This window comes from Mauremys mutica, chromosome 8 (assembly GCF_020497125.1).
Source record: "Mauremys mutica isolate MM-2020 ecotype Southern chromosome 8, ASM2049712v1, whole genome shotgun sequence".
Classification (NCBI taxonomy): Eukaryota; Metazoa; Chordata; order Testudines; family Geoemydidae; genus Mauremys; species Mauremys mutica.
In genome coordinates, this window is record NC_059079.1 from 92,831,432 (window position 1) to 92,856,235 (window position 24,804).

Sequence of the window (24,804 nt, forward strand, 5' to 3'; positions counted from 1 at the left end):
AAAAATTTGTTTGCTTTATTTCAGAGTCTCAAACAGTAATCACTGACTATTTTCAGCAGTATATGATGTTTCAGTCCTAAGGTGTGAAAAGCATTCCAGACTGTTCTAGGTACCGTATATGAGTAGTTCTCAAACTTTTGTCCTGGTGACCCCTTTCACATAGGAAGCCTCTGAGTGCAACCCCCCCTTATAAATTAAAAACACTTTTTTATACATTGAACACCATTATAAATGCTGGAGGCAAAGTGGGGTTTGGGGTGGAGGCTGACAGTTCGCGACCCTCCATGTAATACCCTTGTGACCCCTTGAGGGGTCCCGCCCCCAGTTTGAGAACCTCTGCCATATATTTAATTTGTTCCCCTTTGCCCAGTCTTTCACTTGATTATTTTTGGGTTTTTAACAAGCAATGACAGTAACAGGCAGGTTGGGATTCCCATCACCTAAATACTGTTCTTTTCCCCATTCTGCCACTCCTATGCTCATTAACCTTGGGGAACTCACTTAACCTCTCAGCCTCAGTTTCGTAATCTACAGTAATATTTAGCTACTTCAAAAATCATGGTGGGAGGCTAAGTTAAATGCTGATGTTTATACAATGCTTTGGGGTCATTACGTGACAAGGTCTATATAATGTGTCACTGCTACTATTTGTAGTTTCACTGGGATGGTTACTTGAGGCCAATTCCCATCCATTAGGAAATTACTGCACTTTGGTGTGGAACCAGCATATGACTCATTTAATAGTTTGACAACTTTTCATATATGCCTACACTGAGAACTGAACACAGATTGATATTTAGACTTTGCAGTCTAATGATATGGACAGTATAATCAGGATTAGTGTGAAGTATTCGGTCGTTGACTTGCTCTGTGATCCTAGAAAAGACTTTTAGCGCCTCTCTGCCTCAGTTTCCCCCATATGGGAAATAGGACTATGACTATTTTCTTACCCTAAAGGGGTGTTGTGAGATTACATCCATTAATGGATGTAAGAGTTTTGAGAGCCTTGGATGGAGAAATACAAAGTATTATTTAAACACTTAATGTATAATAAATAAATAATTTAATTAATTTGGTGTTACAAAGTGTTTGTATGTCTCCTAAGAATTATGCCACTCATTGGGTTAAACAAGTTTTCTAATATTACACAACTGTCAAGGGGGTGGGAATTCAATCTAGCTTAGGTTCTTATATAGCCTCTATCACCATAATATTTGATCACGTCACACTCTTTAATATATTTGTCCCCACAACACACCAAGCCCCGGTGAGGCAAGGCAGCGCTATTATCCCCATTTCACATATGGGGAACTGAGGCATAAAGAGGCTCTGTGTCTTCTCCAAGCAAGTCTGTGTCAGAGCAGGGAACTGAACCCTGCTCTATCAAGTCCAAGGCTAATATTGACCCACCTATCCTCTCTTTTTATCCTGCAGGAAATGTCCTCACTCTCAAGTGAGAGCTGTCTCAACCTTTTTTATTTGAGAGGTCAGCTAATTTCCTCCTTCATATCCTCTTTCCTTTATCTGAATCCAAAAACACTTTCTGTCTAGCAGAACTTAAGAGGGTAAATTGTAAACACTGCATTTGGGAGATACAAACATGGCCCTAATGCTAGCTAGCAGGGAGTGACTTCTAGCTGGGCATGGGTCCAACAGCCATTGCTTTTATAGTAGAAAGCTGATAGCCTGACAGGAAGTAGGGCAGGGTCAGAAGATGACCTAACCTTATTAGCGCCATGTGAAAGATTAAGGAAAACGCAATGATATTTTTAGGGGGTGGAGGGTGAGGATCAGTGTCAAAGGAATAAAACAAAACAGAGGAGGAAATCTGGTGTGGGGGATTGTTTGTATGTTTCTTTTTATACTACAGGGTTGAGTCAGGTGATCTGAAGGGTGAAAGGTCAGCTGTTAGGCTAATAAAAGGAGCCTCCCATGGAGGGAAGGAATAATTATGATGGGATGGCAGCAGAAAGGGGAAAACCTTAGATAATGCTTTAACTTTCCTGTACAGACCATCTTTGCTGTGTGAGGTGAGGATCCTTGTGCTATCTACAGTGAAATGCTTTTATGACTGTTATGGTTGGTCAGATTTATAGCCTATTTTACAGATGGACACTTCTTAACTTTAAATAAGGAACCTCTCAGTTCAAACTGCTCTAGTTCTGGCACCTTCTTTTGTCAGCCATTTCCTGTGCACTGTTGGTCAGATTTTCCACTTACTTACAGTGGGGTTACCCTAGTCAGTGTAACCGCCCTGACTTCCTTCATACAAAGTAGGATTGCCAACCGTCCCTTATTATATGGGATGTCCCTTATTTTCATCTCTGTACAACAAAATTGGGAGTTGCTGAGTACTACAAAAAGTATCAAGCAAAACCTACAGTGAATGTAGGTGAGTGCTGCTTAGGATTATTATTTATTGATGATGATGATGATATTGGGAAGAGGGGTGGGGCAGGGGTGCTAAGAAAACAGTCCCTTAATTTTGAAATGTTGGCAACCCTATGTAAAAGTGAGGTCAAAATCAGGCTCCTTTTGTCTCTGACTAGCCAGGTATTTTACTGGTTTGGCAACTAAAGAGGCATAAGTACTAATTTTCTGCATTAGTGGAAGTGGAAAATCAATAGATGAAACTTCTCCAGCAGCAAGAATAGTAAGTAAGCTCTGTCTGAAAACTTGAGTGGGTGGGTAAATAGAGGGGATTTGGAGGGAGGTTATAGATGCAGCCTTTTTAGTGACAGCTGGAATATCATTCCACATGGAGAAAAAATGTGTAATACTCTGTGTGATATGGTACATTCCAAAGACATAAAAGTTTGCTCTGAATAGGATGAAGAAAGAAACTGTATCTGTGGCAGTGATAGTTTAGTTTAGCAATAGCCAGACATGGAACTGACTCCTATCAGAGGCAGAGAATACCCACCTCCAGTCCTGGATGCTGCATTTTAAATATTCAGTCTGGCTTAAATGAACAAACTGATTCTAGCGTGTGGCCTCCACTGCAGTAAAACCACATATTGTAGATACCGTTATTGTATAAATATCATAGGTATCCAGGGAACCAAGACTAGAACCCTGCTCCTTCAACTTCAAAAACTGAGGGTGCTTCTCCTTGATCTAAAATAGCTCCTATAGTTGGTAGTAGTAGCAGCAAGCCTGTTATCACTTCAGGGATTCTCAACTTTTTTTTTTTTTTCCTGAGGCCTTACCCAGCAAACTATAAAACCTCCGTGGCCATCTTGTGCCACAACAACTGACTTTCTGCATATAAAAGCCGGGATCGGCATTAGGGGGTAGCAAACAGGCAACTGCTTGGGGTCCCATACCACAAGGAGCTAAACGGCTCAGGTTTCGGCCCCAGCCCCAGGTGGTGGGGCTCAGGGCCTTGGGCTTCATTCCCATGCAGTGGGGCTTCAGCTTTCTGCCCTGGGCCCCAGTGAGTCTGATGCTGGCCCTGCTTGTAGGATCCCCTGAAACCTGCTCGTGGCCCCCCCAGGGGGCCCCGGGCCCCTGGTTGAGAACCACTGATCTACTTTGTGGTCCTACTGCTAGACAGCAACATTCCTCACTCATACACACAGTAGCCCTGCTACTTTACTTAGCTTGGGACCAGATTGGTGCCTTGTGCTCTCTGTAGGGCAATAATGCAATATTGGTGTACTTTCCTTCTTTCTCCTAACCAAGGACAGAAGGAAAAAAAAATGGTGTCCCTACTCCCTTTGTCACCATGGCAACCGAGCCTGCTACCAGCCCAATGAGAACCCAAAGATGTGCACCGCACTTTCCTAGCAAGAGCATAACACTTAACACATGGAAGTGCAGAAGGTCAGTGCACAAATGTGCTGTGCACTTGGGAACTGACTCATCCTGCTGGCCCTTATCTCCCTCCGGCTTATTTTCAAGCCTTTTCCCTTGTGCACCTCAGTTTCTAGACTGCAGCTGGGCTGATTGTTTGTTACAGATGGGCACAAATCCATTCATATCAACAGGGTAAATAATTTAAAAGGGGAATCTTCAAAATGAGATTGAAAACCATTCTCATTACTTTCCTGCCCGTTGTGGCTGTGATGTTTGCATCTATCCAATGATCCTTGTATATGTGTGGTGCATTTTTATCTTAATGTCTATATACCACTGTGCAGCCACACTGGTTTTCCTCTGTCCTTTTAATTTTATATTTGCAAAGGAATGCAATATTAAACAGAGGATATTGGGCTACTGGTAAAGCACTGGATTAGCACTTAGGACTCCTGGAGCCTGATTCATCCCTTCCTTACATGGGTTTATATGCTAATGTAATTTGCAGCGTGAGGCCCTGCATTCTTTCCCCGGCATGCTATTTGATCTATGCAGCTCATGCAAGTTCTACAGGCCAAATTCTGCTTGCCATTACAGCTGGTCTAACTCCAGAGTAACACTGTGAACTTCAGTGTAGTTAGTTCAGACTGAGACCCCACTCATGAGAGGTCCCTCTGAGCAGCTTCTGCAAGGTACTCAGTCCATGCTCAACTCAAAGGTGATGTTCAGCCCTTTGCAGGATTGAGTCATTACAGCAGTGTAACAGACAGCCTAATACAGCTCTGTGCCTCAGTTTATCCATCTATGAAATGAGGATAATCATGCATATAGTACCTACCTCATAGAGGTGATATGAAGCTTAACTAAAATTTGTACAATGCTTAGAGCCTCAAAAAAAATTATTTAACACTCATCTGACCTGGGCACAAGGAACTTGAACAAGGCTTTGTAGCATGACAATAGTGTAACTGAAATTAGTGCCTCCATTAGGCCTCTCCTGGCTCCCCACCTTTTTTGTTAATCAATCACTTTATGGATCCCAATTCTAAATCAGTATTAGAAAGTATCTCACAGATAGGAGACAAAACTTCTGGCAAAAAGAATCTTCTTTTTTCCATCTGTGGCTTGTCTCACTTAAAACCACAGCATTCCAACCTGGCAGGAGTGGAAAGAGTTAAAAGTTTCTGAAAGGATTTCACAGGTATTAAACAAAGAGTGGCCATTTATGTAGCCTAGATCTTTATGAATTCTTACCCATATATGGCTTTGTGCCTGCGATCGTGGTGACCTGCATCCCTTTAGTCAGTATCGTGGCAATGTTGAAATCTGTGATGTGCACATGTCCTGAAAGAAAAATTGGAGTTAGTAAATAATTCTTTTCTATTTTGTGTTCAATTCTGGTGCTGCCAGTAGATTTTTAAACCCAGACCTAATCTGCTTTATACATTCTTAAATGGTATAAAGGTTTGGAGTGGAAAGGGGGCTTCATAGGCAACATAACCTTCTTCAAAACATTTCTTTCAGCATTCAGCGCAAAACGTTTTTTTGAAAAGGGAACAAAATACTTTTTCTGCTAGTTGGCTCACCCCTCCAATTGACTATAAATGGCTCATGGAAGCCGCTAATTGCTGCAGTCTGGACTACAAGGTATATACTTTCTTTGGGACCAGGGCTGCCTTTTTTTTTGTTCTCTGTTTGTATAGCGTTTAGCACAATGGGGTCCTGGGCCATGACTGGGGCTCCCATGTGCTACCACAATACAAGTAAGTAAATAAATAATACTGGGAACCTGCTAAGAACCCAAGCAATAACAAAATGTACTATGTCGCCAATTCATTTCCTTTTTGGAAGAGCAAGACACGGATGACAAAGTAGATGAGGTCCAGACTAATAATACCTTAGCAGAGGGGATTATTAACATGTCTATGGGAACAGCATAAGGGAAACAGACGTTCCAATTTTCTGATATCCTGTTAGAAGTTCTACAGTGATGTGTATCACACAGCAGCACCTAACACACCTCTATAGATATGCAGAACTTTAATAGTACATTAACCAGTTGTATACAGGATATAAGAAATTATGAAAATTGCAACAAGTAGATAGGAATATACAAGCTAGAATATAAAAGAGAAAACAGCATTTTTCTGAGCACTGAAACGGAAGGAACTATCCACTGAACCACAAGAGCAAATTTATGCCTAAAAGGTCCAAATCACACTTAAGCCCTGCAATTCATTTATATTTCATAAAGTAATTCATTAAGATCATGGTATTCGTGTTATAGATGACTGAATTATCACTTATCACGAAATAAGTCCTTGATAATCAACTAGTGATTAAATAATCTAATCATCCCATTCAACTAACCAGGATCCTTCAATTGTGAAATTATTCATGTTTTTACTAATCTAATCTAAATATAGTCTCTTAATGGTTAATAGGAATGGATTTTACTCCTTGATGCATATAGGTAACGCCCACAAATGGAAGATTTTGAGCACACATTTCCTTTACTGTCTCCTCTTTTCGTTTTTGTCTTGGATCATTATAAATAAAAGACTTGGTTTAAGGTAAATTCATTTCTTGGCATGTTTAGTATACAGGGGTAACCGGGCGGAGTTCAGTGGCCTGTGATGTGCAGGTCGGACTAGAGAATCTGGTGGTCCCTTCTGGCCTTGATTCTATTCATCTTGTTATGTTACAATATGGCTGTGACAGTATGGGCTCAGAATACCGTTACCCACTCAAAGAAGACACCCATAAAGATGTTTTGCGCTATCGAGAGAGAACATAATCCAGACCTTGTTACAGCAATGCTGATTTCAACTATCTTAATGATCTTCAACTGGCATGGCCAGAATTGTAGCTCATTTCTAAGGTCTTCAGCACATTCCAAGAGAGAACATTCATTTAAAGTTCCACTGCTTTCAGGTGTTTGAGCATTGACCTTCTAGCCTAGCTAAAATCTTGCCCATTTATAACTTCATGCTTTTAATGTCTTGCCATCTTACTCCAGCAGGACATAGCTAGATCTGCACCAAATGTTTCTGTATTGATGAAACCTTAGCAGCAAAATTGGGATGTTTGGCAAGGGAAGTTGGTTAAATGTTGGGGGGGGGGGGAGGAACCACCCTGGAAAATATTTCCCAAGTTTTTATCCTCTTTGATAATTTGCCAGTTTCATTGCTACCTCTCTGTAAATAACCATAGTCATCCCCTTCAAAATACAAAAGTAAATAAAGGGTTGGGGGGGAGAGCAGTCATTTCTGGAGGGATGGGAAGGCAGGTGGTTGGTTGTAACTGTCTTGTTCCTGAGTGTTCATTAGGGCTATATACAAATATGAGTCCCTTCCCAAAGGTAAAGAAAGTTATAGGTGAGTGAGCTCAAGGGCTGGTGAGCAGACCACAGGGACCTGCAGGTTAAAGGGAGAGAATCACCAACTTCTACCTTAGGTAAGTAAACTAGACCACTCCTCAAATGGAGAGAGAATATTTTTTTCATAAGGGGTGGATGGGCCACTCAGTGAGGGCAGCTGCACTTGGCCCAAAGAGGCAGCTCCACATAGCTCTTTGGTAAGAAACAATTCATATGTTAAAATTATTATGTTGATTATCTTTGATCCATCATATTAAAACTGGTGTCTGGGTAATTTGTTATTTCTGAGAAAACTCATTCTGTACTGACTTCAATCTTTTTATCTCAACATTCTAAACTTGACAACATTGGCTTTAAAGATACGGACTTCCCAGCAGAAGGCATGCAAAGTTTGTCATATAAAATTTCAGGCAGCCTGACACAAGGGTTTTGCCACTTGCCAAGAACGTGTTTGCCTGGCTTTTCCCCTTCTTTTGTTTCCACCTACCACATCTTCTTCTCTCTTTGATGCATACATTTTCTTTCAGGCACTTTGTACGCTACTACTTCCTGGCTAAATTCAGAACCACAATTATGGAGCAGGCAAATCAATCTGGCACCTTTCTGCAGTGCTGCTTCAACCCAAAGGAGGGCACTTTTAAGGTAATATTGCTCCCCAAAATGGCAACAAAAACATGTATGCGAACCTAAATGCCAACATGGCATAAGGAAGGCAGGGGCATTAAGGGTGAAATCACTGCAACCACCTAGAACCTGAGTATTTGGACTCTGTGTGCATGGAGCACATGGAAGTTAGGGAGGTGAAATCCACAGCATCTGCTGAGTCCTGGATTAGCAGGCACAGTCCCTCTGCACCTGTTGAAGGTGGTGTTGGGGCCACTGGATCAGCATAAATACAGCATTGTAACTTCTCCTGTGCACCCCCATCCCCCTCCAGCCTTCCCCCAATGTGGCCTTTCATGGCACTCTATGTGGAGCCTGAGCCAAGACCCTTCCTGTAGCAGTGACAGTCAGCCAGCCGCTCGGCGGGCAGACCTCCCATGCAGAGTGGTGCGAACACCCACCATAAGGCCCTCTGCACTGCAGTGAATTTCACCTTTTGAACCCCTGTGGGCTGCGTGGGCACAACCCTGCAAGGTGCTGAGGGCTGCCAGTGAATGGGTGCCCTCAGCTCCCACTGAGTTCAAGCATCTCCTGAAAGGTGCTGAGCCTCTCAGTCCCCCAAGACTTCAGTGGGAATGCAGAGTGCCAAGCTTGACAGGAAACAGTGTCTTTATCAGGAACAGCAAGCTTCACAGAGAGGTTCTGTGCATGTTATGATGTTTCACAGACTCCTCAGCCTTTTTTCTGAAACAGGAGAACATTGTTGAATTGCTTCTCCTTCCTTTACCACAGAGATCAAGCCCACACCTGTAAGAACCTCCACCTCTGCTCACTGAGTTATTAAGGGCTCATGAAATCAAATTGCATTGCTTATGCATAGCTAGGAATTCACCGCTGGCTTTAATTCAGCTGTTAAAGCCATATAAGTAAAATATGATCAGCTTTTCTGGAAAGCAAGAACAGAGACTCTACTAATGAGTTTCTGGCCTGAATGATGCAAGAGGGTTTTATGCGCCTCTCCACAATCCTGGCTAAATATTTCTTGTGAAGCAAGAATAGGGCTATTGATACAGGTACTCTGTGGCTAAATTAAAAACCAAAATTAGGGCTTACAAGACTTTTCCAAAATCATGTAGTGATCAGGATATAAAGCTCTATACAAATATCTCACAGAAACACACAGGTAGAGAGGAAATAACATAGAATAAAGTCCAGACCACTAATCAATATAACTTTGAAATTTACAAGGGTTAAACTCATAAAGCTGAAAACAATTATGAGCCAAATTAGCTGGGAGGAAGAATTTAGTCAGAAAAATGTGAGTGACAATTGGGAACTGTTTAAGAACACTTTAATAGATGCCCCAAAAGCTACAATCGAGGAATAAGGCCATATTAGTTTAAAAAAAAAAACTTGGTTTAGACAGGAAGTGGAAGCAGCTATAAAAATTAATATATAACAAATGGAAGAAAGGGAAAACTGATAGCAATTAATATAAATTAGAAGGTAGAAACTATAGAAAATTTATAAGGGAAGCAAAGAGACGAGAAGAACTTTATGGCCAGCAGAGTTAAGGACAATAAGAAGGTTTTTAAAATATATTGGGAACAAAAAGAATCCCAACAATGGTATTGGTCCTTTACTAGATGGGGGAAAAAGAATTTATCAATAGTAATGCAGGGAGAGAAGGACAGAGCCCCTCTATTGGATGACCAGACAGCAAATGTGGAAAAATCAGGACAGGGGGTGGGGAGTAACAGGAGCCTATATAAGAAAAAGACCCAAAAATCGGGACTGTCCCTATAAAATCGGGACATCTGGTCACCCTAGCCCCTCTCCCTCCTTGCCCCTGACCAGCCAATCTGGAGAGAGTACTTGACACCCCCGCCATGAGTTGCCTCTGCACTGTGATGATCCTATAGGATTGAATGAGCTCAGTATCAATTGGGGTCAGCAGACCTGGCACAGGTGCACTGGCCTTGCTCCCCACAAGTTCCCCACAGTTCCTAAACTGGAGCGAACAAGTCCTTAGTCCAGGCCATTTCAGATCCTGTGCAGTGTGGCCCACACCACACTCCAGACCCTCCCCAGGGCACAGTCAATATAGATTCCCCTTTAGTGTTTAGGATTGAACCAGAAGGCCATCTTCCTCCAAACCTACCCTCCATCGCAATCTCCATTTGGGAACCTGTCTCCTTTCCCTTATTACAGCACTAACTACTAGCAGAGCTTCCCCTATCAGGTGCTGTTTCCAAGACCCTGTATCACCCACCCTTTCATCACAGTGAGAGAGTTTCCCCCTTCACTCCCCCCCTCCCTCTCCAGTTGTAAGGGCATTTCTCTTTGGTAAGCTCTAAGGTTCTTCCCACAAAACCCCTCTAATCTCATTTTCTAACAGACACCCCTCCGTTCCTTCGTCTGATTACACCCATGGGTAGTCTGCCCCATCTCTCCAGTTGGACACCTCCTTCACGGGTTTCTTTTTTCATCCAACTTCCATAGTCCTCAAGGCTCCATAGTTCCTTACACTTCCCAGAAAAATCATGATGGGGAGACCATGTGTGCGTGTTTTGGAGCTCTTGTCAAACTCTGTCCTGTTGTCACTTTGATCACTAGCAGTAGCTCAGTTGAGGTATCCATTTCCCTTACAGATGTCATCTTCAGTTGCTCTAATGTTGCTGCCTCTTGTTGCAGGATCTGCAGGACCTCCATCACTGTCCACATTTCCTACCACATTTACTCAGTCTGGTACCACTTTGTCACAAGCCCAGGCCCCATATTGTGCCTCAGTTTCCTCTTTTGGCTACATAAATCAGACTTTATCTGCATCAGACTTTACCTTCAATAACCCCATGTTCAGGGTGGAGGGGGGCGGGTTATTCATCAATAAACTAACAAAGAAATTGTCCCCGGCTTCAGTTTCCTCCTCACTGAAGTCATTGGCTTCTTACCTCCTTTCTTCAGTAAATCACCAGCAGTCTTGCTTGCCTCCCAGACTCAGCTGCTCCACCCCTGCCCATGCTGGGGTTCAGTTTCTATCCTGCTAGTCCTCCTTGGACAGCTAATCTCTTAGTTACTTGCTCCTTCTCCAGAGTGTCTCTTGGTCTCCTCATCTTCCTATTCCATTCCCAGGAGCCAGGCTCTCACTGTAGCTCTCTCTGGTCTAGAGGCAGTCTCTAGCTCTCTTGCTGCAGCTTCCTGACAGAAGCTCCCCACTGTCTCCCATCCCCAGGGACTCCCCCAGTTCTCTGGGGGCTCTTACTGTCAACTCTAAGCCCTCATTCAGGGCTTGTCCCCACAGAGGGCTAGTCCACCTCCTGTGTGTTCCTCCAGCTTGTCACAGAGCTTTTCTAGAGAGAGCTTCCTCCGTCTGCTGGGCAACTTTCTCTTTATAGCATTCTAGCAGTCTCCCTCTAACTCAGTTGGTCTATTTCTAATTAGCTGGGGGGTACCACCTGTTTGCTCCCAGGTATTCCCCACAGAGTTGTCATGGGCCTGTTAGGCCATGATCCTTCCTGAAGGCCCACTGGCACTGTGATACTGCCATAAATGTTGCTTTCAATGTTCACAGAAACATGAGTGTAAGGGATATTTGGTGCTACTGTCCTTTTTGAGTGTATCTTGCAGGCATATGATATTTGCTTTCATGCCAGACAGCATGTCAGCCTTCTCTGCAGGGAATTCCTCCACACTGGAGGTGAGGATTTTAAGTACCATCTTTGGCTGAGACTCTAGGAAGGGTCATTTATATTAACATCTATGTCTATATCGTCTACCGAAATCTTGGTGTGTGTTGTCCAATTTGGTCTCTCCCATGATCTGTTGCAATGGGAGAGTAACAGGGTCATGAGTCAGAAACAGCAGCTAGTAAAGTTAGACATTTTAAAATCAGCAAGTTCACATAACTTCCATCCAAGAGTTTTCAAATTGCTTGCTGAGGAACTGGCTGGACCATTAATGTTGATTTTCAATAAATCTTGGAACACCGGGGAAATTCTAGAAAGCAGGAAGGAAGGTAGTGTTGTGCTAATATTTAAAAAGGGTAAACTGGATGGCCCAGGTATTATAGGCCTGTCAGTTTGACATCAAACTTGGGCCAGGTCATGGAGTGACTGACATGGTATTTGATTAATAAAGAATTAATGGAGGGCTAGGTAATTAACGCTAATCAACATGGGTTTATGGAAAATAGAGCCTGCCAAACTAACTTAATTTTTTTTAAATGAGATTATAAATTTGGTTGATAAAGTTAATAGTGTTCATGTACTTAGACTTCTGTACAGTGTTTTATGGAGTACCACAAGATATTTTGTTAAAAAACTAGACGATATAAAATTAACATGGCACACGTTACATGGATTAAAGCTCGCTACTGACAGATCTCAAGGTGTAATTATAAATGGGGAATCATCCCTGAGTGGGTGGATTACAAGCAGGCTCCCACCGGGCTCAGTTCTTGGCTCTACGCTATTTAACACTTTTATCAATGACCTGGAAGAAAACATAAAATCATCACTGACAGAGTGTGCAGATAGCGCAAACATTGTGGGAGTGGTAAATAATAAAGAGGACAGGTCACTAATACAGAGTGATCTAGACTGTTTTGGTAAACTGGGTGCAAGCAAACAATATGTGTTTTAATACAACTAAATGTAAATGATAATAGGCTCCTCTGTCTAGCAGAGAAAGGTATAATATGATCCAATTGCTGGAAACTGAAGCTAGAGTTCAAACGGGAAATAAGGTATAATTTAAAAAAAAATTAGAGTAATTAACCACTGCAATTAATTAATTGTGGTGGGTTCTCCATCGCTGACCATTTTAAAATCAAGTCTGGACATTTTTTCTAAAAAAATCTGCTCTAGGAATTATTTTGGGGAAGTTCTATGGCCTGTGTTTTATACAAGAGGTCAGACTAGATGATGGCAACAGTCCCTTCTGGACTTAGAATCTATGAAAATAGAAAATAATCAGAGCTTCAACAGAGGGAGGTGAAGATGAGTATCCAGTATGAAGTCCTAAATGGGCAACATTAGCAAATTTAACTGTACAGTGCTTAGACTGTAAGCCCCTTGGGAAGGGCCTGTCTCTTTGTGATGTTTGTGAACAGCACCTGGCACTAGGAACCCTCAATTAGGATACCTCTAGGCACTACTGTAATACAAATAGATTAGGCACGAAAGGTAGGTAAGTCTTATTCCAAACAGTGTCTGAGTATAAAGGCCGCAGGTCATTGGTTAATATATCCAGCTTCATCGGGAGAGGACAATGCTGAATAACTCCAAAAAAGTCACTTTCTGGAGTTTCAGCAGTTTCACATTCCACAGACAGCCTCCCTGGCCTGAAACGGGGAAACGTGGTTCTCTGCACTGATTGCTATAAATGCTTATATGCTAAGAGAACTATTAAGGCCACACCCCGTTCAGTGACCGAGTGCCCTGTAGGTAGGGTTAGTGCTGAGAGAAGCACAGACTTCCTTCTGGATGCTGTGAGGCTTCAGTCTGGCTTGATTTTGATGGAAGAAAGCAAAGCTTGAGGAGCCATTGTCCCTCTGGCTTGCCATCTGCACTGCTGGAAGAACATGACTGAGATGTCACAGTGCATCTATCAGCCACCGACTAATTAGCAGACAGAATATGTGTTGCCTTTACCAATTCAACAGCCTTCCAAAATCAGCCAGACCACCCTTCTCGCTCCAAAGAGAAAACCCCAGCACTGAATCCTTGGAGAGCACTTGAAGGAGGAGCTGCGTAGAGACGAGACAAATGCTTGGTTCTTTTCACATCCTTGTGTCAGCTTTCATTCTCTCTGCCACTCTCATCTCCTCTTTGCAGGAAATCACATTAATATATATGAATTATAGATGCTATTATTATTATTCAGACTTTGATATTCTGAGCCAAAATCTATGCTCCTCTGGGTGCATCATTTATTTGAAGGGATTAATTTAAACACATCCCAAGTTTCCGAAAAATTTTTAACCTCTCAAGAGCTCAGATTGATTGGAATACTAAGCTGGAAGCAGGGTTCTGAAAGCCAAAAATGTGGCAGGGTCACCTGACATAATAATCTATGTATGTTCAATTCTCAATATTTGCAGCTGGGGATGTAGCTACAGTCTAATATTTGGTAGGAAAGCAGCCTGTTCATTCCATCCATGGCTGTTGCTAGGAATTTAAGAGTTAAGAAACCCCATGCGTGTGAACAGGATGTTTTAAGTCTAAAAACTAAAAGTTCAAATTAGTCTTCATGGCTTGCCACCCCAGTTCACCTTGGACAGTTACAGGTAAATCCCAGACTGGTGTTACTAGGAAAGGATCTTGGCTACATGCTAGGATCTACTGATTTTATATATGAGATAGGATGAACTAGTATAATTCACTACCAACCCATGTGAGAAGCAGAAACTCTTGGCTGCAGCAGAGGAAACAGAAGTGAGCGGAGGCCATTACGAGACACTTCTGTCTCAGTTTTGTTAGTGTAGTAAAACTAAGCAAATCCTTTTAAACAATAATCATGATTCCTGCAAATTTACATTAATTGGATTCTTTCACATTCTCAGATGAACCTGTGGTTTCTTTAATCCAAGAGGTATGTGCAAATTATCACCTTAGGCTTGGAATGATTATTTAATGATCACCAGTTGGTGAAAGAGGCTTCTTTCCTAGGGTTCAATCCAACTCTCATTGAAGTCCATTGACCTGAGTGGGAGATGAATTGGCCCTTCTAGGGCCTATGCCATTTAAGCTCCAACGTAGGTCCTTGGTTGGAATTTCAGTGGTACACAGAGCTTCACCCAGCTCTCTGCACTGGGCTGAATTTCATCTCCAATGCATAACAACCCCTTGCAGACTATGAACCAAATTACAGTAGTTGCAAATATATTATGTATGTACATTCAGTTTATTCAAGTCAATGCAATAAAAATTATTTTAATGTGTAATGTGATAATAGGTATTTCCACCGATCAGGAATAAGTAAGATCAACAAAAGAAAGACCGATCTACAAAGACAAAATGATGATTACAGAATACTCAGGGCTTTCTTGGCCCAGTTAAAGGTCAAAATCAATAAAAATGTCTGTGCCCTTTGTAACCCAAGCACTAATCTCTTTCAATGTGGAAGTAGAGCTTAATTGTTGAAATATATTTCACACATGTACAGTTTGTCCAAAGGCCTGCATTGCACTGAATGGATGCTCAAAGCTAGACAGATGGCAAGCAGAATCTAAATGAATACACTTAAGGCCAGATTTTTTTAAAGGTATTTAGGTGCCTAAAGAAGAAATTAGGTGACTAGTAGGACTTTCAGAAGCACCTATTTGCATCATTAAGCACTTAAATGCCTTTCAAAATCTGATCCTTACGCCTAAAGGAAGAACCAAAATAACAAAAAATAGAACATCTGTGAACAGACAACAGCTTTCTCTGTACCCATACAGTGCGGGCATAAACCCGGCAAAGTAACATGAGATGGAAGTGTAGTCTGCAGCTCCAACCCAAAGGGGAAGAGACACTGGAAAACGAGCATAATCTCCCAGTCTAAATATAGATGCAGATGCTGCAAGAACAATTACTCAGGGGAAAACAAAAATGTGAACTGTAGGTAAAAAGCTTTTTGCACGCATGAATAGAATTACACACCTCTACTGCCATGGCGAAGCAAACACAGGGAGAGAAACCACAGAGCAGAAAGTCAGAGTCAGGAGGGCACTGGAGTTAAGGGTACAACTCCAGAAAAGAACACACTGAAACAAATGCATCATCAATCTGAACCAATTACAATTTCAGACTGAACTAGAGATGGGGCTAAAAAAACAGCCCCAATTGCACAGACATTAAGGAAGTTCGCAGTTATCTTGATCCCAAGCAGAACACAATCCCAGATCCAAGCACCACTTTGTACTGGGAAATATTTAACGCAGTTTTGGATCTGAATTTATTGCTCAGGCCTCTCTGTAATTTGACCCTGTAAAACCCAATCCTGCGAGGTGGTGAGCACTTTTAATGGCCACCAATTTCATCAGGAGAGGTGGGAACTCAGAAGTTTACCCACAGAAAGAAGGAAACACCCCAATGAGCTGGGCTGCATATGGACAACAAGAGGAACATGAGTACAAAGGCACCACTTACAGTCGAATGCCATCTATGACTGACACCTACTGGGTCAGACTATCAAAATACTCCATCCCTCTTGCAATTGGGGATAACAGCATAGGCTCCTCAGAAGTGAACTTCACCCCCTACATACAAGCAAATGGACAGAAACAGGTGTTCTAGTGGTCTGACAGCTAGTGAAGATTAAAGGAAACAAATATCCCCAAAAGATGTCCTTCAGCAGCCTCAACGCCAAAGATAAAATGTTGATTGTTCATATATTTTAAGACCAGAAGGAACATCTACACCATCTAGTCTGACTTCCTGTATAACACAGGCCATAGAACTTCACCCAGTTACTCTTGTATTGAGCTAAAACATGTTTTCCGGAAAGGCATCCAAGTCTTGATTTGAAGGCATCAGGAGACAAAGAATTCACCCTTCCATTGCTAGTTTGTTGCACTGGTTAATCACCCTCAATGTTAAAGATGGCACAAATTATTCTAATTAGAGTTTGTCCAGACATTAGTTCTTGTTATGCCTTCCTCCGCTAGATTGAAGAGCCCTTTAGTGCACAAAGCTATTGAATCAAATGTCTGTACACATATCAATGAATTAATTTTAATATGTTATGTAGAAATAGTTGAAATTTGTCATTTGAAACATTTTTGTCAGTGAAAAATAGCTTTTTTGTCAAAGCAGCAATTTCCATAGGAAATGTTCAATTTTGACCAACTTTTTTGGGGGGGGGATTTTGTTTTTTTAAGGAAAACATGCACTTTTGATGGAAAGTTTCAACAGAATTTGAAATTCTTCAAGGGAATAGAAACAACATTTCCCGACCAGTTCTAATTTGATGTGCCACAAGAATTCAATTAAAGTGCACACATTAGGTGGCACATATCTGCCCTTCACAACTCAAGCCGTGGTCTCAATATAGGCCAGAGTAGCACTTTTGACCATTGGCAACAGTCACAAAATGACAGTCAACTAGGTAAGAATTGCCAGAATGGAGCAGTGCTCTGTCAACTTGCCTTCACACCTCCAATACTGCCCCTTCTGGGCCTGGCTTCCCCTCTCTAGGACAAGGAGGAGAGGGTGATGTAGGAGCCAGCTACAATGCTGGCTGGCAGCTCCCCACCCCCAGAAGCATTCTTAGATATGGCCAATAGGTGACCACTTGTGCTGTCTGACGAATCCAAATGGGTTGGATTGGAATTGGGGGCAGAGAGAGAGCAAGAATAGGGCCCATTTATTTATTTATTTACATCTGCATCTGAGGAGGCAGAAGGAAGTCCCTGAGTGAGACAGGAAGAGATGTGTATTTGTAAAGAAAGGCAGGGAAAGCTTTTCTGACAGTTCTTAAATAAATAATTATCCAGCACTTTGAAATTAGAGGTCATATGCAAAATGAGTACAGTCTGGGGACAGGTGGTGATGTCAGGCAAAGCTAGTTACAAGCTAAAACAATGGCAGTTCTCTAGGAATTTCAGCATCTGCACCAAAACCCATCAAGCCAACAAAGTGATAATGACTTTCATATATTCTATGCTCTCTGCAACAGCTTTTTACTCTACAAGTAGCTTACTGCAAGCACTAATAAAGATTTCTCACAAATGAGCCAGTTACAAGGATTTCCAGGAGATATTTGACATTTTAAAAGCAGATAAATATCAGACAAATTTTCAGTGGGAGTTTTGCCAGAGTAAAAAAAAAGTGTAGAGAGTAATACAGGAGTTCATCTGAAGTTTTGCCTGAGAAAGGCTTAAGTAAAGATTCCAGGATTAAAATCTATATCTACATTATAAACAAAAAACTACATTAAAAGAACATTAAGGTTGCAGAGTTAAGCACTCAAAAGTTAGGAAATGACAGAATTAAGGTTGCTTGTGCAACCCCTCATTCCCTCTGTGTGTCTCTACATTATGATAGAGTCTATTATTACATGATCTGGCATGAAAAATGTCAGTCCAAATGGTTGAAGTTTGACAAAGTTATAAGTAGCTGAAAACAGGATCTTCTAAGGAGAAGTGTTGGGCAATCAACTCCAGGCAGCGCTAATTGTATCATCTATAATAATGACTTCTAGAAGTGTCACTGAATTATGGTAACTGGAAGTATTTAAGAATAGACTAGATAAATTATGGGGCATTAATGTAGAAGAGAGCCATATAGAAGTTCAACAACACAGAGCTGTATAGCACCAGAAGATTACATGATGGTGCTTTACAGAAAGCAGATGAAGACAAACAAAATACAAAAGACAGTTCCTGTCCCATACTGCTTACAATCTAACACAGACAACACAACACATTGCATAATACAAGGCTCCAAATCCAGGCTGGAAGGTGCCCATTTCAAGTCACCTACTCTGTGCTGCTCTGTGCACGCATATGTTCCAGTTACCGCAAAACAACCGGCTCTTACCGTGCTCATCCAGTAAAATGTTGTCTGGCTTCATGTCCCTAGAAGTGACAGAGAAGGGAAAAAGGGATGTCAGCATAGAATGGTGACACATAATGTGACTGTACAAGCCTAGGGAAAGGTTTGTGCGAGATATATTATTATAATTTATACAACACCCACGTTTGCTGGCATTTTACAGACAGGAGTAAGAGGCCTGGTATACCAGAGACCTTGTGGGGTGGGATTATCCTGTATTTCTCCTCTGTGAGCCAGTGATCCTTAGTTTAGACATAATTAGATTAATGATGATAAAGAAGGGAAGGGAGGACTAGAGTTCCTCTGATATGATCATGTGGCTGCTTTGGTTTGCAGTGTCTGGTTCTTGATAGTCCAGCTAAATGTTAGTGGTTCTTTGTTTTGATCAGCAGTAGTATGTGTTAGGCCCTGGTCCAGTCCTGCTCTCAAAATGGACCCCAATCTATTCATAGGCGCCGATTACGTGGGTGCTCTGGGGCTGGAACACCCCCGGGGAAAAATTGGTGGGTGCACCCACCGGCAGCCAAGCTCCCCACCCCAGCTCACCTCACCTCCGCCTCCTCTCCTGAGTGCACCGCATCCCCGCTTCTCCTCCCAGCGCTTGCCGCTGCAAAACAGCTGTTTCGTGACTGTGGGAGGGAGGGAGAGAGGGGGGAGGAGCGGGAACACGGCGCACTTGGAGGCGGGGAAGAGGCAGGGCCAGGGCGGGGATTTGGGGAAGGATAGGGACAGGGAGGGGGTGGAGTTGGGGCAGGGACTTTGGGGAAGGGGTTGGAATGGGGGGTGCAGGGAGGGGGCAGGGAATCAGGGCGGGGCCGGGGGTAGGGGTCGAGCAACCACCGGCACCAGGAGAAGTTGGTGATGTTGAGTCTGTTGTAAGGGGATCCAACTGCTGCTAAGCTTCCTGGGTCTGGCCAGTGACTGGTCACTATTCCTAGCTCTGGGTCTCTCAGGTGCACTCTCCACATTCTTGGGCAGTGGGACCTTACAGCCACCTAAACCCTGGAACCACTGCCACAGCTGTCCAGAGCCTCCTACTTGCTTCAACATGTTTATCACAAAGTCCGCTGGCTGTGGAAACTCTTGTTTTCCTAGTTTCACCCTTCAGGAACAGTGTGGTAGGAAAGCCAGGAACACAGGCTTAGCATAGGAATTTCTTAAACACATACACACCTTACTCTTAAAAAGCACAAGACAGTTACAGATCCTTGGAAACCAAGAAATTCCTAAATGAACGCTCCTAGTCTGATTTCACCCCATTTTGTAAGTCTCCAGGTTTGTTCCCGCCTGCCTTCACTCCTCCTTCTGGGTCTTCTGGTCCTGGAGATGAAAAGGCCCCTTTTGTTTAGAGAAGCACCCCTTGTTAAAACAGGCCCTGTACCTCAGCTCTCCCAGCCATTCCCTTAGACCTGGGTGGGGGAATTCCAGCCCCCTTCCTTCTCCTCAGACAAGTTTCTGTGAAGAGAGTCCATTTAAAGTCAATGGTCCTGCTCACAGCAAATCCATTGTTTCACCAGGGCAGAGCCATTCAGTGCTAATAATCCCTGATGTCTCTGTTACAGAATCATAGAAATGTAGGGATGGAAGGGACCTCAAAAAGTCATTGAGTCCAGCCCCCTGTCACCACAAATTTTCCACTCCATTACCCATGCTTTCCAGACATAATTTCCGCACTAAATGTCAAGTTCTTGCTACCAAATGGATGGTCTAATTCACAATGATTGTTACAATTACAAATAGTGTTCATGAAACTAAATAGAATTTAATAATTAGACAGACATATTCCCCAATGTGTCACAGTACTATACTAACAAGCGTTCAATCACATCATAGAATCATATTTTGGAACAAAAAAAAGCAGAAGCTTCCCCCCTTCTGTCAGGTGCACTCATAAGAAGACTCTAAAAGTGCAAAAGCGCGGCTTACTTCAGAATGTTCTGACTGGCATAAAGCAGACCCAAATAGGAGACACACATCAAGCAGAGTTGGGATGTACAGCTTTCTGCTTCACATTTTCAGTTTTCACATGGCGGTTTTCGTATCTGAAACCAATGCCCTCTTGCTTAAAAATAACCGCTCTTCATGGCAGATGCATGTTTTATTTGTTGGATATCTTGGTGAAGTTTCAAAACAAGTAACTAAGGTGCTGCAAAACTTTCTGAGTGACATCTTAAATGATTTTTTTCACTATGAAAATTTCATTATGAATTTGAAAATTGGTGTAAAAATTGCACTGATTTGCTTAAAAGTGTCCCCCTTTAAAAAGACCCATTCCAAACAAAAATTAGATGGTTCAAATCAAAAGGTGAATTCAAAAATTGACATCCCAAAATAAACATTTTTTCATGTTTCGATGTAAAAATAGCCCTTTGATTGAATTTCACAAACTAAAAAACAGAGTGCAAAATTGCCTGAAATGTAAGAACAAATGTTTCCTTGTAAAATTTTGCCATGAAATGTTCACCAGTTTTGCAGAGTTCTACGGCTGTTCAACAGGTTTCAGTCCGGTGATAATTTAGACACTAGCAGCCCATAAACTCTGAACCAGTTACCCTTCTCTGGCCAAACAGTACCCACCAAGAGCTTGCAAGAGAAAACTACACTGCAATATGACAGTGTAGTTATTCAGGAAGACATACATTTATTCAAAAATTTCAAATGATGAAATGAAAAATATGAAACATTTTAAAATATGCTATATCACACTTTGGCAGACATTTAAAAAACTGAGCTGCAGAGGGCAAAACTGGTTAGAAAATGCACTGGAATAGTTTCTACTTTCATCCATCACATTTTAGAAATGAGTGATTAGTTATGGAAGTTCATTTTGGTTTAATATGAATTATATTTCAATCATAAGGAATATATACCCTAAAAGTAGTTAATTTTTGTAATAAATATTTTATTGAGGGGGAAAAAAAGAATGGCCCAAATCAAAACCCTGGATATCACAAGTCCAAACTTTCAGTGAATTTGAATCTGAACTCAGTGCTCCAGGCCCAAATCTGAAAAAGAGACAGATAACAAGAGAAAGATATGTGCCACCTGGAATTAGTTCCACACTCCATCCCTCTCCATGGGTAAAAATCACCTGTTTAGAGGACCAGACCAGGGCATATGCATCACTTACATTCCATTTAATCCCCCAAAACTAGGCTTAAATCGGACACAGGATTTATACTGGCCCTCTACACAGGGGTGAATTTCATCCCATAAGGAGAATACAGCTAATCACTAAACCTGGAATATTCTTGACAACACTACACAGTGAATAAAATCAACAGCAGCTGTACTTTCAGAGAAGAAAGAGAGGAGAACAGAAGCACCTAATATCAAGGGAAAAGTAAGAAGATAACACAGTGGTCCATGCACTTTACAATGTTTCAAGAAGGACTGGGTTTATCCTCATGAAACTGGGTTAATTACTTCTCTAATCAGAAGAGTTTTTGTAATTGTTTCAAAGCCTGAATTTTCCAGCTGTGTTATGGCCTTTTCGATTGCCCAGGAGGTTGATTATTCATAAAATATGTTTATCAAGAGGAATGGCCAAAAGGGAATTCCCAGCCAGATGGTGTAAGAGTTTCCCAGAAGCAGGGCAATATTTGCTAGTAACCATGTGGTATCTCTAATATGGCGTCTATGAAAATTGCAAAGCAAAAAATGATTTTTACTCCACACAAAAGGATTAATCGAATTTCACGACGTACTTAATGGCTCTTGAAGGTCAATGTAAATTTCTTCAAGTGGTGGTTTATTTCATTGCCTTTAATTTTATGAAACCAATGCAATTATGGTTGCTGAAGGGTGAAATAATAAAATAACCTGAACCTACACTGATAAAAGACAGTTACCTTTTCCGGTGTTCCTTGAGATGTGTTGCTCATGTCCATTCCATATTAGACGTGTGTGCTCACCACATGCACCAGTGCTGGAAGTTTTTCCTTTAGCAGTATCCGTAGAGGACTGGCTCTGGCGCCCTCTCGAGTGGTGCCCACATAGCACAGTATAAGGGGCTCCATCGGCTCTCCTCACCTTCAGTTTCGTCTTGCCAGAAACTCCAACAGTGGGGAAGGAGGGCGGGTCGTGGAATGGACATGAGCAACACATCTTGAAGAACACCAGTTAGAGAAAAGGTAACTGTCTTTTCTTCTTCCAGTGCTTGCTCATGTCCATTTCATATTAGGTGATCCCAAAGCAGTACCCCTGGAGGTGGGTAGGAGTTAATGGACGTGTAGATTGCAACACAGCTCTGCCGAACCCAGCATCATCCCTGGCCTGCTGAGTGATGCCATACCATGACCGTGTGGACAGAGGACCATGTTGCAGCTCAACAGATGTCCTGGATAGGGATGTGCGGCAGGAGGGCTGCCCAAGACACCTGCACTCTCGTCGAGTGGGCTCTGACAATCAGCAGTGGCAGAACTCTCACCAGATTGTAACAGGTCCTTATGCATGAGGTGATCCAACTGGAAATCCTCTGCGCAGACACTGGAAGGCCTTTCATCCTGTCTGCCGTAGCGACAAAGAGCTGAGCTGATTTACAGAAAGGCTCGGTACATTCAAAGTAAAAAACCAAGGCGCTCCGGATGCCCAGGGAGTGAAGACGCCTTTCTTCACTGGTCCTGTGTGGGAGGAAGATGTCCTGGTTCATATGGAAGGTAGATACCACCTTTGGCAGGAAGGCTGGGTGGGGCCGCAGCTGAACCTTGTCTTTGTAGAAGACCGTGTATGGCAGTTCTGAGCTCAAGACTTTAATCTCAGAGACCTGTCTCACCAACGTCACCACCACCAGGAACGCAGCCTTCCATGACAGGTGGGAAAGGGAGCAGGAGCCCAGTGGCTCAGAGGGCAAGCCGGTGACCCTAGAGAGGACCAAGTTAAGATCCCACTGCGGGACAGGAGTCTGCACCTGTGGGAAGAGTCTCTCAAGAATCTGACTGTCATGTCATGGGAAAACACCGTCTGTCCTTGGATTGGTGAGTGAAAAGTGGAGATGGCCACGAGATGTACTCTAATGGAAGAGTGTGCCAGGCCCTGGTTCCTCAAATGGAGCAGGCAGTCTAGACAGGACAGCCAGTATGGAAGAATGCGAGGGAGAGATGCCGCATTCGGATGTCCAGTGGGAAAACCTCGTCCACTTTGCCAGGTAAGTCAGTCTGGTTGAGGGCTTCCTGCTTCCCAGGAGGACCTGTTGGACCTCTTCCTGTGGTCCTTTGATGGCAGGTCTGGTCGGTTGGGCAGGGGCCAGGGAGGAGCCGCTGCCAGGTTCATGAGCATGCCGAACCAATGCTGGTATCATGATAACCTGAGCTTTGTCTCTCTTGATCTTGGCCAGGACCCTGCTGATGAGTGGAATCGGAGGGAACACGTACATCAGGCTCCCTGACCGTGACAGGAGGAAGACATTGGAGAGAGAGTCCTTGTCCAGACCTTGCTGAGAACAAAACCGGTGGCATTTCCTGTTCTGTCTCGTCCACTTGGAGAGTTCCCCACTTTTGGAAGATCATGCAGGCTACCTCTGGATGGAGCGACCACTCATGGTGAGAGGAAAAGTCCCTGCTGAGCTGGTCCGCCATCGTATTCTTGACGCTGGGAAGGTGAGAAGCTTCCAGGTGGATTTCGTGGCTGATGTAGAAGTCCCATGGAGCGCCTCCTGACAGAGAGACAATGAGCACACTCCCCCTTGCCCCTTGGCCTTTGGGATTAAAAAGTACTGGGAATAGAACTCCTTGTTCCTGTACTCGAGAGAAACTTCCTCCACCACACGCAGCTGTAGTAACCTGTTTACCTCCTGCGCAAGGAAATTCCCCTGAAAGGGATCCCTGAAGAGGGACAGGGAAGGCAGGTGGGGGGGGAATATAAAGGAACTGGAGGGTATAACCCTGCTCCACTGTGCTGAGGACCCAAAAGTCTGAGGTTATAGCCGTCCAGGGAGGGAGGAAAAGGGAAAGGTGGTTGGAGAACACTGGGACAGATGGATCTGGGGAATAATCTGGTAGGTCGCCCTTGGGTGCACCCTCAAAATGACCGTTTGGCCCCTTACTTGATATGGGTCAAGCCCGACCAGGCAGAGGGTGGAGGCGAGTGGCTCGGACAGCACTTGTAGCCCTTGGCTCATTTGTGGGGCTGGTACTGCCAAGTCTGGCTCCCCTGGCCCTGGCCCTGAGGCTGCCCCTTGGTTTGAACCGCTTACGCGTCGGGGCTGGGATGTAGAGACCCAGGGTTTTCAGGGTGGTGCGGGAGTCCTTGATGCCATGCAACTTGCTGTCCATTTGCTCCGCAAATAGGGCTCGGCCGTCGAAGGGCAAGTCCTGCATTGACTGGTGGGCCTCGGAGGACAACCCAGAGAGGAGCAGCAGGAGACTTGCCATATGGAGATAGTGGAAGCCATGGTGTGGGCAGCAGCATCAGCAGCGTCTGATGCCACCTGGAGGGCTGCCCTGGCCGCAGTCGTGCCCTCATCGAGGATCGCTCAGAACTCATTCT

At 43.3% G+C, this 24,804-nt stretch overlaps 1 protein-coding gene across 4 annotated transcripts in view; it reads right to left on the reverse strand.

The window, feature by feature from the left end:
* The window catches only part of STK32A (serine/threonine kinase 32A), a 93,883-nt gene that overhangs the window by 16,833 nt on the left and 52,246 nt on the right, over window positions 1–24,804 (reverse strand). For all 4 annotated transcript variants that reach the window (XM_045028532.1, XM_045028531.1, XM_045028530.1 and 1 more), the window contains exons 6-7: window positions 18,304–18,341; window positions 5,053–5,142 (exon numbers count right to left, since the gene is read on the reverse strand). In XM_045028532.1, coding sequence (XP_044884467.1) covers window positions 5,053–5,142; window positions 18,304–18,341 — 128 coding nt within the window. The remainder of the gene's footprint in view (window positions 1–5,052; window positions 5,143–18,303; window positions 18,342–24,804) is intronic.